Source organism: Scyliorhinus torazame, unplaced genomic scaffold (genome assembly GCF_047496885.1).
Source record: "Scyliorhinus torazame isolate Kashiwa2021f unplaced genomic scaffold, sScyTor2.1 scaffold_1526, whole genome shotgun sequence".
NCBI classification, from domain to species: Eukaryota; Metazoa; Chordata; class Chondrichthyes; order Carcharhiniformes; family Scyliorhinidae; genus Scyliorhinus; species Scyliorhinus torazame.
Window position 1 is genome coordinate 1 of NW_027309253.1, and position 14,818 is coordinate 14,818.

Here is a 14,818-nt window from a genome sequence, read left to right on the forward strand (position 1 = left end):
AAAAACCAGAAACGAGAGAAAATAAATTGTTTGCAAGTCGGGCAGGATGTTAGAAATTAAGGTTTATTTTTCGAAAGGATAAAATGATTTCAGCAAAGGACACGAACAATAACATCTCTCCAGAATATAATTTACATTCAAACACGGCAGCGAATAAAAGATAAAATTCAAAAGATAAAATTCAATGTAAAATGGGTGGAGGTTATATTCCCCAAGGTAATGACAGGGACTGCGTGGGGCAGGCGGTGTGTACCCCCTCCCCGGGGGGCGTGGGGAGCCAGGCGGTGTGTACCCCCTCCCCGGGGGGCGGGGGGGGGGAAGAGAGCCGGGCAGTGTGTACCCCCTCCCCGGGGGGCGGGGGGGGGCCGGGCAGTGTGTACCCCCTCCCCGGGGGGCGGGGGGGGCCGGGCAGTGTGTACCCCCTCCCCGGGGGGCGGGGGGAGCAGGCGGTGTGTACCCCCTCCCCGGGGGGGGGGGGGGGGGGGAGAGAGCCGGGCGGTGTGTACCCCCTCCCCGGGGGGAGCCAGGCGGTGTGTACCCCCTCCCCGGGGGGTGAGGAGCTGGGTGGTGTGTACCCCCTCCCCGGGGGGGGGGGGGGGGAAGAGCCGGGCGGTGTGTACCCCCTCCCCGGGGGGTGAGGAGCTGGGTGGTGTGTACCCCCTCCCCGGGGGGGGGGGGGGGGGGGGGGGAAGAGCCGGGCGGTGTGTACCCCCTCCCCGGGCGGTGAGGAGCCGGGCAGTGTGTACCCCCTCCCTCGGGGGGGGGGTACCCCCTCCGCGGGGGGCTGGGCTGTGTGTACCCCCTCCCGGGGGGGGGTGGGGTACCCTGAACACAATCTCACAGCTGGGGAAGAGGGTGATGGGAGATCAGTGAGGAGGGCGGGAATGGAGGGATTAGAGGAGAGGGGTGTGGAGGAGGGGGAGGGAGGAGTGAGTGGGGGCGGGGGAGAAGGAGGGGGGAGGGAGTGTGTGGGGCAGAGTGTAAAAGAGGGGGAGGGAGGAGTGAGTGGGGGAGGGTGTGGGAGAGGGGGGAGGAGGAGGGGGAGGGAGTAGAGGAGGGGGAGGGAGGAGTGAATAGGGGAGGGTGTATGTAGGGGGGGTGTAAAAGAGGGGGTGATGTAGAGGAGATGGAAGGGAGGGGGAGGGAGGAGTGAGTGGAGGAGGGAGTGGGAGGGGGGGGGAGGAGGAGGGGGGAGTAGAGGAGGGGGAGGGGACAGGGTGAGTCTGGAGCCTCGGGGGGTGGGGTGGGGGGGGCAGAAAGCTCAGTATTTTGGACGTCCGGTTCACTCCAGCTCCCACCGCGGGCTGGAGATTCCGTGGGGAGCAGTTTGGCCTCCTCCACATCACCGAAAACTCGATACCATCGCACCTGGTTCACCACACCGACACGGAGCTGGACACTAACCCCGGGCACGGAGCTGGACACTAACCCCGGGCACGGAGCTGGACACTCACCCCGGCACGGAGCTGGACACTCACCCCGGACACGGAGCTGGACACTCACCCCGGGCACGGAGCTGGACACTCACCCCGGACACGGAGCTGGACACTCACCCCGGACACGGAGCTGGACACTCACCCCGGACACGGAGCTGGACACTCACCCCGGACACGGAGCTGGACACTCACCCCGGACACGGAGCTGGACACTCACCCCGGACACGGAGCTGGACACTCACCCCGGACACGGAGCTGGACACTCACCCCGGACACGGAGCTGGACACTCACCCCGGGCACGGAGCTGGACACTCACCCCGGACACGGAGCTGGACACTCACCCCGGACACGGAGCTGGACACTCACCCCGGACACGGAGCTGGACACTCACCCCGGGCACGGAGCTGGACACTCACCCCGGGCACGGAGCTGGACACTCACCCCGGACACGGAGCTGGACACTCACCCCGGACACGGAGCTGGACACTCACCCCGGACACGGAGCTGGACACTCACCCCGGACACGGAGCTGGACACTAACCCCGGACACGGAGCTGGACACTCACCCCGGATAAATAAAACATTCCTTTGTCCACGTCACAGAATCCACCCCAGGCCCCGGCACCAAATTATCTGAATCTAAAAATACCCCCCTCCCCCACCCCGCAGAACCCTCCCCCTCACTGCACCCCCTCCCCCACCCCCGAGGATCAATGATCGATTCTAACTGCAGTGAGCGGGGGAGCGTCGCACCCACCCCGACGGATGTATCCGCTCTCCAGGGAGCAGATTCGTGGCCTGCCACACCCAGCTCCCCCCACCCTACAGTGCACTCGATCCGCCCGTCCCTTCATCGGACAGTTTCTGCTTCTTCTTGGCCCGGATCTCATTCATGGCCTCTTCAATCGAGCGGGTGTCCCTCTTGTTGGCCGTGGGCACTGAGGATGGAGGAGAGAAGGCGATGAGTGAGTGAGTGAGGTAGGAGAAAGACAGAATAAATACTATCCCGGTGCGGGCTCAAACTCTCACTCTCTTGCACACGCTCTCAGATAGTCGCACACTCTCTCACACACTCACGCTCTCTTGCACACTCGCGCGCTCTCGCTCGCTCTCACTCACGTGCTCTTGCACACTCGTGCTCTCACACCCGCACGCTCTCTCACACTCGTGCTCTCTCACTCGTGCTCTCTCACTCGTGCTCTCTCTCACTCGTGCTCTCGCTCTTGCACTCGCGCGCTCTCTCACTCGTGCTCTCGCTCTTGCACTCGCGCGCTCTCACACTCGTGCTCTCGCTCTTGCACTCGCGCGCTCTCACACTCGTGCTCTCGCTCTTGCACTCGCGCGCTCTCACACTCGTGCTCTCGCTCTTGCACTCGCGCGCTCTCACACTCGTGCTCTCGCTCTTGCACTCGCGCGCCCTCACACTCGTGCTCTCGCTCTTGCACTCGCGCGCCCTCACACTCGTGCTCTCGCTCTTGCACTCGCGCGCCCTCACACTCGTGCTCTCGCTCTTGCACTCGCGCGCCCTCACACTCGTGCTCTCGCTCTTGCACTCGCGCGCCCTCTCACTCGTGCTCTCGCTCTTGCACTCGCGCGCCCTCACACTCGTGCTCTCGCTCTTGCACTCGCGCGCTCTCACACTCGTGCTCTCGCTCTTGCACTCGCGCGCTCTCACACTCGCGCTCTCGCTCTTGCACTCGCGCGCTCTCACACTCGCGCTCTCTCTCACACTCGCGCGCGCGCGCTCTCTCTCACACACTCGCGCGCGCGCGCTCTCTCTCACACTCGCGCGCGCGCGCTCTCTCTCTCACACTCGCGCGCGCGCGCTCTCTCTCACACTCGCGCGCGCGCGCGCTCTCTCTCACACTCGCGCGCGCGCGCTCTCTCTCACACTCGCTGCGCGCGCGCTCTCTCTCACACTCGCGCGCGCTGCGCTCTCTCTCACACTCGCGCGCGCGCGCTCTCTCTCACACTCGCGCGCGCGCGCTCTCTCTCACACTCGCGCGCGCGCGCGCTCTCTCTCACACTCGCGCGCGCGCGCTCTCTCTCACACTCGCGCGCGCGCGCTCTCTCTCACACTCGCGCGCTGCAGCGCTCTCTCTCACACTCGCGCGCGCGCGCTCTCTCTCACACTCGCGCGCGCGGCGCTCTCTCTCACACTCGCGCAGCGCGCGCTCTCTCTCACACTCGCGCGCGCGCGCTCTCTCTCACACTCGCGCGCGCGCGCTCTCTCTCACACTCGCGCGCGCGCGCGCTCTCTCTCACACTCGCGCGCGCGCGCTCTCTCTCACACTCGCGCGCGCGCGCTCTCTCTCACACTCGCGCGCGCGCGCGCTCTCTCTCACACTCGCGCGCTGCGCGCGCTCTCTCTCACACTCGCGCGCGCGCGCGCTCTCTCTCACACTCGCGCGCGCGCGCGCTCTCTCTCACACTCGCGCGCGCGCGCGCTCTCTCTCACACTCGCGCGCGCAGCGCGCGCGCTCTCTCTCACACTCGCGCGCGCGCGCGCTCTCTCTCACACTCGCGCGCGCGCGCGCTCTCTCTCACACTCGCGCGCGCGCGCGCTCTCTCTCACACTCGCGCGCTGCGCGCGCTCTCTCTCACACTCGCGCGCGCGCGCGCTCTCTCTCACACTCGCGCGCGCGCGCGCGCTCTCTCTCACACTCGCGCGCGCGCGCGCTCTCTCTCACACTCGCGCGCGCGCGCGCTCTCTCTCACACTCGCGCGCGCGCGCGCTCTCTCTCACACTCGCGCGCGCGCGCGCTCTCTCTCACACTCGCGCGCGCGCGCGCTCTCTCTCACACTCGCGCGCGCGCGCGCTCTCTCTCACACTCGCGCGCGCTGCGCGCTCTCTCTCTCACACTCGCGCGCGCGCGCGCTCTCTCTCACACTCGCGCGCGCGCGCGCTCTCTCTCACACTCGCGCGCGCGCGCGCTCTCTCTCACACTCGCGCGCGCGCGCGCTCTCTCTCACACTCGCGCGCGCGCGCGCTCTCTCTCACACTCGCGCGCGCGCGCGCTCTCTCTCACACTCGCGCGCGCGCGCGCGCTCTCTCTCACACTCGCGCGCAGCGCGCGCTCTCTCTCACACTCGCGCGCGCGCGCGCTCTCTCTCACACTCGCGCGCGCGCGCGCTCTCTCTCACACTCGCGCGCGCGCGCGCTCTCTCTCACACTCGCGCGCGCGCGCGCTCTCTCTCACACTCGCGCGCGCGCGCGCGCTCTCTCTCACACTCGCGCGCGCGCGCGCTCTCTCTCACACTCGCGCGCTGCGCGCGCTCTCTCTCACACTCGCGCGCGCGCGCGCTCTCTCTCACACTCGCGCGCGCGCGCGCTCTCTCACACTCGCGCGCGCGCGCGCTCTCTCTCACACTCGCGCGCGCGCGCGCTCTCTCTCACACTCGCGCGCGCGCGCGCTCTCTCTCACACTCGCGCGCGCGCGCTCTCTCTCACACTCGCGCGCGCGCCGCTCTCTCTCACACTCGCGCGCGCGCGCTCTCTCTCACACTCGCGCGCGCGCGCTCTCTCTCACACTCGCGCGCGCGCGCTCTCTCTCACACTCGCGCGCGCGCGCTCTCTCTCACACTCGCGCGCGCGCGCTCTCTCACACTCGCGCGCGCGCGCTCTCTCTCACACTCGCGCGCGCGCGCTCTCTCTCACACTCGCGCGCGCGCGCTCTCTCTCACACTCGCGCGCGCGCGCTCTCTCTCACACTCGCGCGCGCGCGCTCTCTCTCACACTCGCAGCGCGCGCGCTCTCTCTCACACTCGCGCGCGCGCGCTCTCTCTCACACTCGCGCGCGCGCGCTCTCTCTCACACTCGCGCGCGCGCGCTCTCTCTCACACTCGCGCGCGCGCGCTCTCTCTCACACACTCGCGCGCGCGCGCTCTCTCTCACACTCGCGCGGCGCGCGCTCTCTCTCACACTCGCGCGCGCGCGCTCTCTCTCACACTCGCGCGCGCGCGCTCTCTCTCACACTCGCGCGCGCGCGCTCTCTCTCTCACACTCGCGCGCGCGCGCTCTCTCTCACACTCGCGCGCGCGCGCTCTCTCTCACACTCGCGCGCGCGCGCTCTCTCTCACACTCGCGCGCGCGCGCTCTCTCTCACACTCGCGCGCGCGCGCTCTCTCTCACACTCGCGCGCGCGCGCTCTCTCTCACACTCGCGCGCGCGCGCTCTCTCTCACACTCGCGCGCGCGCGCTCTCTCTCACACTCGCGCGCAGCGCGCTCTCTCTCACACTCGCGCGCGCAGCGCTCTCTCTCACACTCGCGCGCGCGCGCTCTCTCTCACACTCGCGCGCGCGCGCTCTCTCTCACACTCGCGCGCGCGCGCTCTCTCTCACACTCGCGCGCGCGCGCTCTCTCTCACACTCTCGCGCGCGCGCGCTCTCTCTCACACTCGCGCGCGCGCGCTCTCTCTCACACTCGCGCGCGCGCGCTCTCTCTCACACTCGCGCGCGCGCGCTCTCTCTCACACTCGCGCGCGCGCGCTCTCTCTCACACTCGCGCGCGCGCGCTCTCTCTCACACTCGCGCGCGCGCGCTCTCTCTCACACTCGCGCGCGCGCGCTCTCTCTCACACTCGCGCGCGCGCGCTCTCTCTCACACTCGCGCGCGCGCTCTCTCTCACACTCGCGCGCGCGCGCTCTCTCTCACACTCGCGCGCGCGCGCTCTCTCTCACACTCGCGCGCGCGCGCTCTCTCTCACACTCGCGCGCGCGCGCTCTCTCTCACACTCGCGCGCGCGCGCTCTCTCTCACACTCGCGCGCGCGCGCTCTCTCTCACACTCGCGCGCAGCGCGCTCTCTCTCACACTCGCGCGCGCGCGCTCTCTCTCACACTCGCGCGCGCGCGCTCTCTCTCACACTCGCGCGCGCGCGCTCTCTCTCACACTCGCGCGTCGCCGCGCTCTCTCTCACACTCGCGCGCGCGCGCTCTCTCTCACACTCGCGCGCGCGCGCTCTCTCTCACACTCGCGCGCGCGCGCTCTCTCTCACACTCGCGCGCGCGCGCTCTCTCTCACACTCGCGCGCGCGCGCTCTCTCTCACACTCGCGCGCGCGCGCTCTCTCTCACACTCGCGCGCGCGCTCTCTCTCACACTCGCGCGCGCGCGCTCTCTCTCACACTCGCGCGCGCGGCGCTCTCTCTCACACTCGCGCGCGCCGCGCTCTCTCTCCACACTCGCGCGCGCGCGCTCTCTCTCACACTCGCGCGCGCGCGCTCTCTCTCACACTCGCGCGCGCGCGCTCTCTCTCACACTCGCGCGCGCGCTCTCTCTCACACTCGCGCGCGCGCGCTCTCTCTCACACTCGCGCGCGCGCGCTCTCTCTCACACTCGCGCGCGCGCGCTCTCTCTCACACTCGCGCGCGCGCGCGCTCTCTCTCACACTCGCGCGCGCGCGCTCTCTCTCACACTCGCGCGCGCGCGCTCTCTCTCACACTCGCGCGCGCGCTCTCTCTCACACTCGCGCGCGCGCGCTCTCTCTCACACTCGCGCGCGCGCGCTCTCTCTCACACTCGCGCGCGCGCGCTCTCTCTCACACTCGCGCGCGCGCTCTCTCTCACACTCGCGCGCGCGCTCTCTCTCACACTCGCGCGCGCGCTCTCTCTCACACTCGCGCGCCGGCTCTCTCTCACACTCGCGCGCGCTCTCTCACAGTCGCCCGCGCGCTCTCACAGTCACCCGCGCGCTCTCACAGTCACCCGCGCGCTCTCACAGTCACCCGCGCGCTCTCACAGTCACCCGCGCGCTCTCTCACACCCGCGCTCTCTCACACCCGCGCTCTCTCACACCCGCGCTCTCTCACACCCGCGCTCTCTCACACCCGCGCTCTCTCACACCCGCGCTCTCTCACACCCGCGCTCTCACACCCGCGCTCTCTCACACCCGCGCGCTCTCACACCCGCGCGCTCTCACACCCGCGCTCTCACACCCGCGCTCTCACACCCGCGCTCTCACACCCGCGCTCTCTCACACCCGCGCTCTCTCACACCCGCGCTCTCTCACACCCGCGCTCTCTCACACCCGCGCTCTCTCACACCCGCGCTGTCTCACACCCGCGCTCTCTCACACTCGCGCTCTCTCACACTCGCTCACACTCGTGTGCTCACACTCGCGCGCGCTCTCACACTCGCGCTCTCTCACACCCGCGCTCTCTCACACCCGCGCTCTCTCACACCCGCGCTCTCTCACACCCGCGCTCTCTCACACCCGCGCTCTCACACTCGCGCTCTCTCACACTCGCGCTCTCTCACACTCGCTCACACTCGTGTGCTCACACTCGCGCGCGCTCTCACACTCGCGCGCTCACACTCGCACGCTCACACTCGCGCGCGCTGCGCTCTCTCTCACACTCGCGCGCTCTCTCTCACACTCGCGCGCTCTCTTTCACACTCCAGGGCACCGCGACACTCCACAGCTCGGTGAGGTACCAGAGCACGGGTGAGGTACCAGAGCACGGTGAGGTTCCAGAGCACGGTGAGGTTCCAGAGCACGGTGAGGTACCAGAGCACGGTGAGGTACCAGAGCACGGTGAGGTACCAGAGCACGGTGAGGTACCAGAGCACGGTGAGGTACCAGAGCTCGGTGAGGTACCAGAGCACGGTGAGGTTCCAGAGCACGGTGAGGTTCCAGAGCACGGTGAGGTACCAGAGCACGGTGAGGTACCAGAGCACGGTGAGGTACCAGAGCACGGTGAGGTACCAGAGCTCGGTGAGGTACCAGAGCACGGTGAGGTTCCAGAGCACGGTGAGGTACCAGAGCTCGGTGAGGTACCAGAGCACGGTGAGGTACCAGAGCACGGTGAGGTACCAGAGCACGGTGAGGTACCAGAGCACGGTGAGGTACCAGAGCACGGTGAGGTACCAGAGCACGGTGAGGTACCAGAGCACGGTGAGGTACCAGAGCACGGTGAGGTACCAGAGCACGGTGAGGTACCAGAGCTCGGTGAGGTACCAGAGCACGGTGAGGTGTGCAGGTATTAGTTGAATGTCTTCATGATGAAATTTCTGTGGGTGATCCCTCTCCAGGCTGTGAGCTGGTGATGAGACTCCCGGCGATGGTAAAGGAACCCTTGCCCGTCTGACCCACACCTACCACATCCATAGGTCTTGTTAGCTTGCAGACTGTGGGCTCCCTCCTTGGCCGCCACAGTGCCGATTAAATGGCTGTACTTTTCCTTGTAGTTGGAGTTGGGGCAGGTCTCCTTTGCAGGGCCTCGTTTCTGAGCCTCGTCCTCGTCCCTCTGAGCTAACTCCTGGCGGAGGGGAAAGAGACGAGATAATCACCACCTCGGCACAGAAACCGGGAAGGGGGGGGGAGACAGAGATGGCGAGAGGGACAATTCCAGCCACCCCAAACTCTGGTATCAAAAGAGGGTGGGGTAATGATCATGGCGGTTCCCTCTCTCAACCCCACACTCCCACTCTCTCCCCACGACCCTTGGCACCTTTAGTCTAAAATCTATCCATCTCCTTCGTAAATACATTCAGTAACTTGGCCTCTGTTCCTGTGGACCCGGTTCTATTCACCTTCCATCTCCATTTTTCCCATTATTAATTCCCCAGACGCACTTTATGTTTGGACCAATGTTAACTTTTATTATTTAAATATCTATAGAAACTCTTATTACCTGTCGTGGTAATTCTAACTAGGTTCCACTCGTACTCTAATTTCCCCCTCCTTATTAATATATATATATTTCAATTTAGAGTACCCGATTATTTTTTTTTTCCAATTAAGGGGCAATTTAGCGTGGCGAATCCACCTACCCTGCACATCTTTGGTTTGTGGGGGTGAAACCCACACAGACACGGGGAGAATGTGCAAACTCTACACGGACAGTGACCCAGAGCTGGGATCGAACCTGGGACCTCGGTGCCGTGAGGCAGCAGTGCTAACCACTGCGCCGCCGCTCTTTATTAATATTTTAATGATTCTTTGAAGTTTTTAATTTTCTTTCCAATCCCCTGACCCACCATTGAGCAACTATATGTTTTTTCTTTAAGTCTATTAAGAACATAACAACTAGGAGCAGGAGTGGGACACGTGGCCCCTCGAGCACCCTGTGTTACTGACTGTATCTGTACTGATGTTAATCCAGCTCCCTCACACTGTCACTCAGTAACCCCTCTCCCCCAGCTCCCTGTGTCACTGACTGTATCTCTACTGATGTTAATCCAGCTCCCTCACACTGTCACTCAGTAACCCCTCTCCCCCAGCACCCTGTGTTACTGACTGTATCTGTACTGATGTTAATCCAGCTCCCTCACACTGTCACTCAGTAACCCCTCTCCCCCAGCACCCTGTGTTACTGACTGTATCTCTACTGATGTTAATCCAGCTCCCTCACACTGTCACTGAGTAACCCCTCTCCCCCAGCTCCCTCACACTGTCACTCAGTAACCCCTCTCCCCCAGCACCCTGTGTTACTGACTGTATCTGTACTGATGTTAATCCAGCTCCCTCACACTGTCACTCAGTAATCCCTCTCCCCCAGCACCCTGTGTTACTGACTGTATCTGTACTGATGTTAATCCAGCTCCCTCACACTGTCACTCAGTCACCCTCTCCCCCAGCACCCTGTGTTACTGACTGTATCTGTACTGATGTTAATCCAGCTCCCTCACACTGTCACTCAGTAATCCCTCTCCCCCAGCACCCTGTGTTACTGACTGTATCTGTACTGATGTTAATCCAGCTCCCTCACACTGTCACTCAGTCACCCTCTCCCCCAGCACCCTGTGTTACTGAAACAACCTCAAACCTGCTGGACCATTGCAAACACCGAGACTCCTGCCCTCTGGGTCCGTTACCGGTGTCACTCGTCCCACACACTCCTGTCCCTGACCACTGACAGCACCACCTGGTAAAGTGTCTCGGTAATTCTCACTCTGCCTGATATATCGTAGTGTCTGCAGCTCGGCCTCCAGTACATTGACTCTGTGCCGAATCTCGAGTTGCAAACACGTCAGACGTCCTGGATCACAATGGCATCCAGACTCGCACATCACCTGCCCTGTCTTCCTTAATGGGTTTCAATTGAATACTTAATTGTTTCATTTAATTAATTATTTTAAATCTATTTAACTAACCTTTCCACTGATTTGAATACTATTTAAAGTTTAGGAACAGAATAGACTTTAACCGCTGCCCAGGTATTCATCAAACAGCGAACTCCCTGCCCTGGAGCAAGAACCAATTCCTACAGAGTGAAAAAGTTACAAAAAGCAAAGAAACTCCTCCCTCCCTCGCCCAACTCCCTCCCTCGCCCAACTCCCTCCCTCCCTCGCCCAACTCCCTCCCTCGCCCAACTCCCTCCCTCCCTCGCCCAGCTCCCTCCCTCCCTCGCCCAGCTCCCTCCCACCCTCGCCCAACTCCCTCCCTCCCTCGCCCAACTCCCTCCCTCCCTCGCCCAACTCCCTCCCTCCCTCGCCCAACTCCCTCCCTCGCCCAACTCCCTCCCTCGCCCAACTCCCTCCCTCCCTCGCCCAACTCCCTCCCTCCCTCGCTCAACTCCCTCCCTCCCTCGCCCAACTCCCTCCCCCCCTCGCCCAACTCCCTCCCCCCCTCGCCCAACTCCCTCCCCCCCTCGCCCAACTCCCCCCCCTCGCCCAACTCCCCCCCTCGCCCAACTCCCCCCCCTCGCCCAACTCCCCCCCTCGCCCAACTCCCCCCCTCGCCCAACTCCCCCCCTCGCCCAACTCCCCCCCTCGCCCAACTCCCCCCCTCGCCCAACTCCCCCCCTCGCCCAACTCCCCCCCTCGCCCAACTCCCTCCCTCCCTCACTCGCCCAACTCCCTCCCTCCCTCCTTCCCTCACCTCCCTCCCTCCCCCAACTCCCTCCTTCCCTCCCTAACTCAACTCCCTCCGTCCCCTTCACCTCCCTCCCTCCCTCGCCCAGCTCCCTCCCTCCCTCGCCCAGCTCCCTCCCTCCCTCAGCTCCCTCCCTCCCTCGCCCAGCTCCCTCCCTCCCTCGCCCAGCTCCCTCCCTCCCTCGCCCAGCTCCCTCCCTCCCTCGCCCAGCTCCCTCCCTCCCTCACCTCCCTCCCTCGCCCAACTCCCTCCCTCGCCCACCTCCCTCCCTCGCCCACCTCCCTCCCTCGCCCACCTCCCTCCCTCGCCCACCTCCCTCCCTCGCCCTCCTCCCTCCCTCGCCCACCTCCCTCCCTCGCCCACCTCCCTCCCTCGCCCACCTCCCTCCCTCGCCCAACTCCCTCCCTCGCCCAACTCCCTCCCTCGCCCAACTCCCCCCCTCGCCCAACTCACCCCCTCGCCCAACTCCCCCCCTCGCCCAACTCCCCCCTCGCCCAACTCCCTCCCTCCCTCACTCGCCCAACTCCCTCCCTCCCTCCTTCCCTCACCTCCCTCCCTCCCCCAACTCCCTCCTTCCCTCCCTCACTCAACTCCCTCCGTCCCCTTCACCTCCCTCCCTCCCTCGCCCAGCTCCCTCCCTCCCTCGCCCAGCTCCCTCCCTCCCTCGCCCAGCTCCCTCCCTCCCTCACCTCCCTCCCTCGCCCAACTCCCTCCCTCGCCCAACTCCCTCCCTCGCCCACCTCCCTCCCTCGCCCACCTCCCTCCCTCGCCCACCTCCCTCCCTCGCCCACCTCCCTCCCTCGCCCACCTCCCTCCCTCGCCCACCTCCCTCCCTCGCCCTCCTCCCTCCCTCACCTCCCTCCCTCGCCCACCTCCCTCCCTCGCCCAACTCCCTCCCTCGCCCAACTCACTCCCTCCCTCGCCCAACTCCCTCGCCCAACTCCCTCCCTCCCTCACCTCCCTCGCCCAACTCCCTCCCTCCCTCAACTCCCACCCTCCCTCAACCCGCACCCTCCCCCAACTCCCACCCTCGCCCAACTCCCACCCTCGCCCAACTCCCACCCTCGCCCAACTCCCACCCTCGCCCAACTCCCACCCTCGCCCAACTCCCACCCTCGCCCAACTCCCACCCTCGCCCAACTCCCACCCTCGCCCAACTCCCACCCTCGCCCAACTCCCACCCTCGCCCAACTCCCACCCTCGCCCAACTCCCACCCTCGCCCAACTCCCACCCTCGCCCAACTCCCACCCTCGCCCAACTCCCACCCTCGCCCAACTCCCACCCTCGCCCAACTCCCACCCTCGCCCAACTCCCACCCTCGCCCAACTCCCACCCTCGCCCAACTCCCACCCTCGCCCAACTCCCACCCTCGCCCAACTCCCACCCTCGCCCAACTCCCACCCTCGCCCAACTCCCACCCTCGCCCAACTCCCACCCTCGCCCAACTCCCACCCTCGCCCAACTCCCACCCTCGCCCAACTCCCACCCTCGCCCAGCTCCCACCCTCGCCCAGCTCCCACCCTCGCCCAACTCCCACCCTCGCCCAACTCCCACCCTCGCCCAACTCCCACCCTCGCCCAACTCCCTCCCTCGCCCAACTCCCTCCCTCGCCCAACTCCCTCCCTCGCCCAACTCCCTCCCTCGCCCAACTCCCTCCCTCGCCCAACTCCCTCCCTCCCTCCCTCCCCCAACTCCCTCCTTCCCTCCCTCACTCAACTCCCTCCGTCCCCTTCACCTCACTCCCTCCCTCGCCCAACTCCCTCCGTCCCTCACCTCCCTCCCTCGCCCAGCTCCCTCCCTCCCTCGCCCAGCTCCCTCCCTCCCTCGCCCAGCTCCCTCCCTCCCTCGCCCAGCTCCCTCCCTCCCTCGCCCAGCTCCCTCCCTCCCTCGCCCAGCTCCCTCCCTCCCTCGCCCAGCTCCCTCCCTCCCTCGCCCAGCTCCCTCCCTCCCTCGCCCAGCTCCCTCCCTCCCTCGCCCAGCTCCCTCCCTCCCTCGCCCAGCTCCCTCCCTCCCTCGCCCAGCTCCCTCCCTCCCTCGCCCAGCTCCCTCCCTCCCTCGCCCAGCTCCCTCCCTCCCTCGCCCAGCTCCCTCCCTCCCTCGCCCAGCTCCCTCCCTCCCTCACCCAGCTCCCTCCCTCCCTCACCCAGCTCCCTCCCTCCCTCACCCAGCTCCCTCCCTCCTTCGCCCAGCTCCCTCCCTCCCTCGCCCAGCTCCCTCCCTCCCTCGCCCAGCTCCCTCGCCCAGCTCCCAGCCCTCGTGTTGAAGGTCGCACATCCCTTTCCTGGGCTGAGTGTGTGGTTGGCAATGCCAGCGTTTGCTGCCAGTTGCTAATTGCCTGTCGAGGTGGTGGGGCAGCTTTTCCAGCAAACAGTGAGATTGGGTCAGGTTTCTCCACCCAGATGCCTCTCGGGCCAACATTACCTTAATGCGCCTCTTTTCCTCGGCTCTCTGTGGGTTCCACTCCTCTCCCCTCCGATAGGCTTCCAGTTCGTCATCAGAAGGAGCAAATTCCTGATGACAGAAACTTAATTAATTAAACTGCAACAGTCCAAAATTAAACCACATTCGGGAGAACGAAAAGTCCCTCCCACAGGATCCAGAGGGTTCAGACCCAACTCGACACTGCCCAGGTCGCCAGGGACACTCAGTCAGCGAGATCCGGGCCCAGCGTGACCCCGGGCCCAGCGTGACCCCGGGCCCAGCGTGACCCCGGGCCCAGCGTGACCCGCGCCCAGCGTGACCCCGGGCCCAGCGTGACCCCGGGCCCAGCGTGACCCCGGGCCCAGCGTGACCCCGGGCCCAGCGTGACCCCGGGCCCAGCGTGACCCCGGGCCCAGCGTGACCCCGGGCCCAGCGTGACCCCGGGCCCAGCGTGACCCCGGGCCCAGCGTGACCCCGGGCCCAGCGTGACCCCGGGCCCAGCGTGACCCCGGGCCCAGCGTGACCCCGGGCCCAGCGTGACCCCGGGCCCAGCGTGACCCCGGGCCCAGCGTGACCCCGGGCCCAGCGTGACCCCGGGCCCAGCGTGACCCCGGGCCCAGCGTGACCCCGGGCCCAGCGTGACCCCGGGCCCAGCGTGACCCCGGGCCCAGCGTGACCCCGGGCCCAGCGTGACCCCGGGCCCAGCGTGACCCCGGGCCCAGCGTGACCCCGGGCCCAGCGTGACCCCGGGCCCAGCGTGACCCCGGGCCCAGCGTGACCCCGGGCCCAGCGTGACCCCGGGCCCAGCGTGACCCCGGGCCCAGCGTGACCCCGGGCCCAGCGTGACCCCGGGCCCAGCGTGACCCCGGGCCCAGCGTGACCCCGGGCCCAGCACACTCGCACTATCGGGCACAGGCATTTGGTGTTTCTCTGGTACCTTTTTGAAGATCATCACATATCGACTTTCATCGTCGTCTCCAAATGAGAATGAAGTCAGTCCAGCCACCTCCACAACATCGTGCCTGCAGGAGGGGCGGGGGGGGGGGGGGTGGACAGATATCACAGAGCCGGTTACCGAGGTGAGGGAAAAATCACAGAGCCGGTTACCGAGGGGGGGTATAACCCCTTCTCTAATTACTTATTAAT

The 14,818-nt window shown here is 66.2% G+C and overlaps 1 protein-coding gene across 1 annotated transcript in view; it reads right to left on the reverse strand.

Moving 5' to 3' along the window:
- Nucleotides 1–44: 44 nt before the first annotated feature.
- The window catches only part of spag7 (sperm associated antigen 7), a 38,305-nt gene continuing 23,531 nt past the window's right edge, over nucleotides 45–14,818 (reverse strand). Inside the window, exons 3-6 of the mRNA XM_072494923.1 lie at nucleotides 14,610–14,694; nucleotides 13,673–13,762; nucleotides 8,533–8,692; nucleotides 45–2,375 (exon numbers count right to left, since the gene is read on the reverse strand). Of these exons, the coding sequence (XP_072351024.1) occupies nucleotides 2,260–2,375; nucleotides 8,533–8,692; nucleotides 13,673–13,762; nucleotides 14,610–14,694 (451 nt within the window). The 3' untranslated portion in view covers nucleotides 45–2,259. The remainder of the gene's footprint in view (nucleotides 2,376–8,532; nucleotides 8,693–13,672; nucleotides 13,763–14,609; nucleotides 14,695–14,818) is intronic.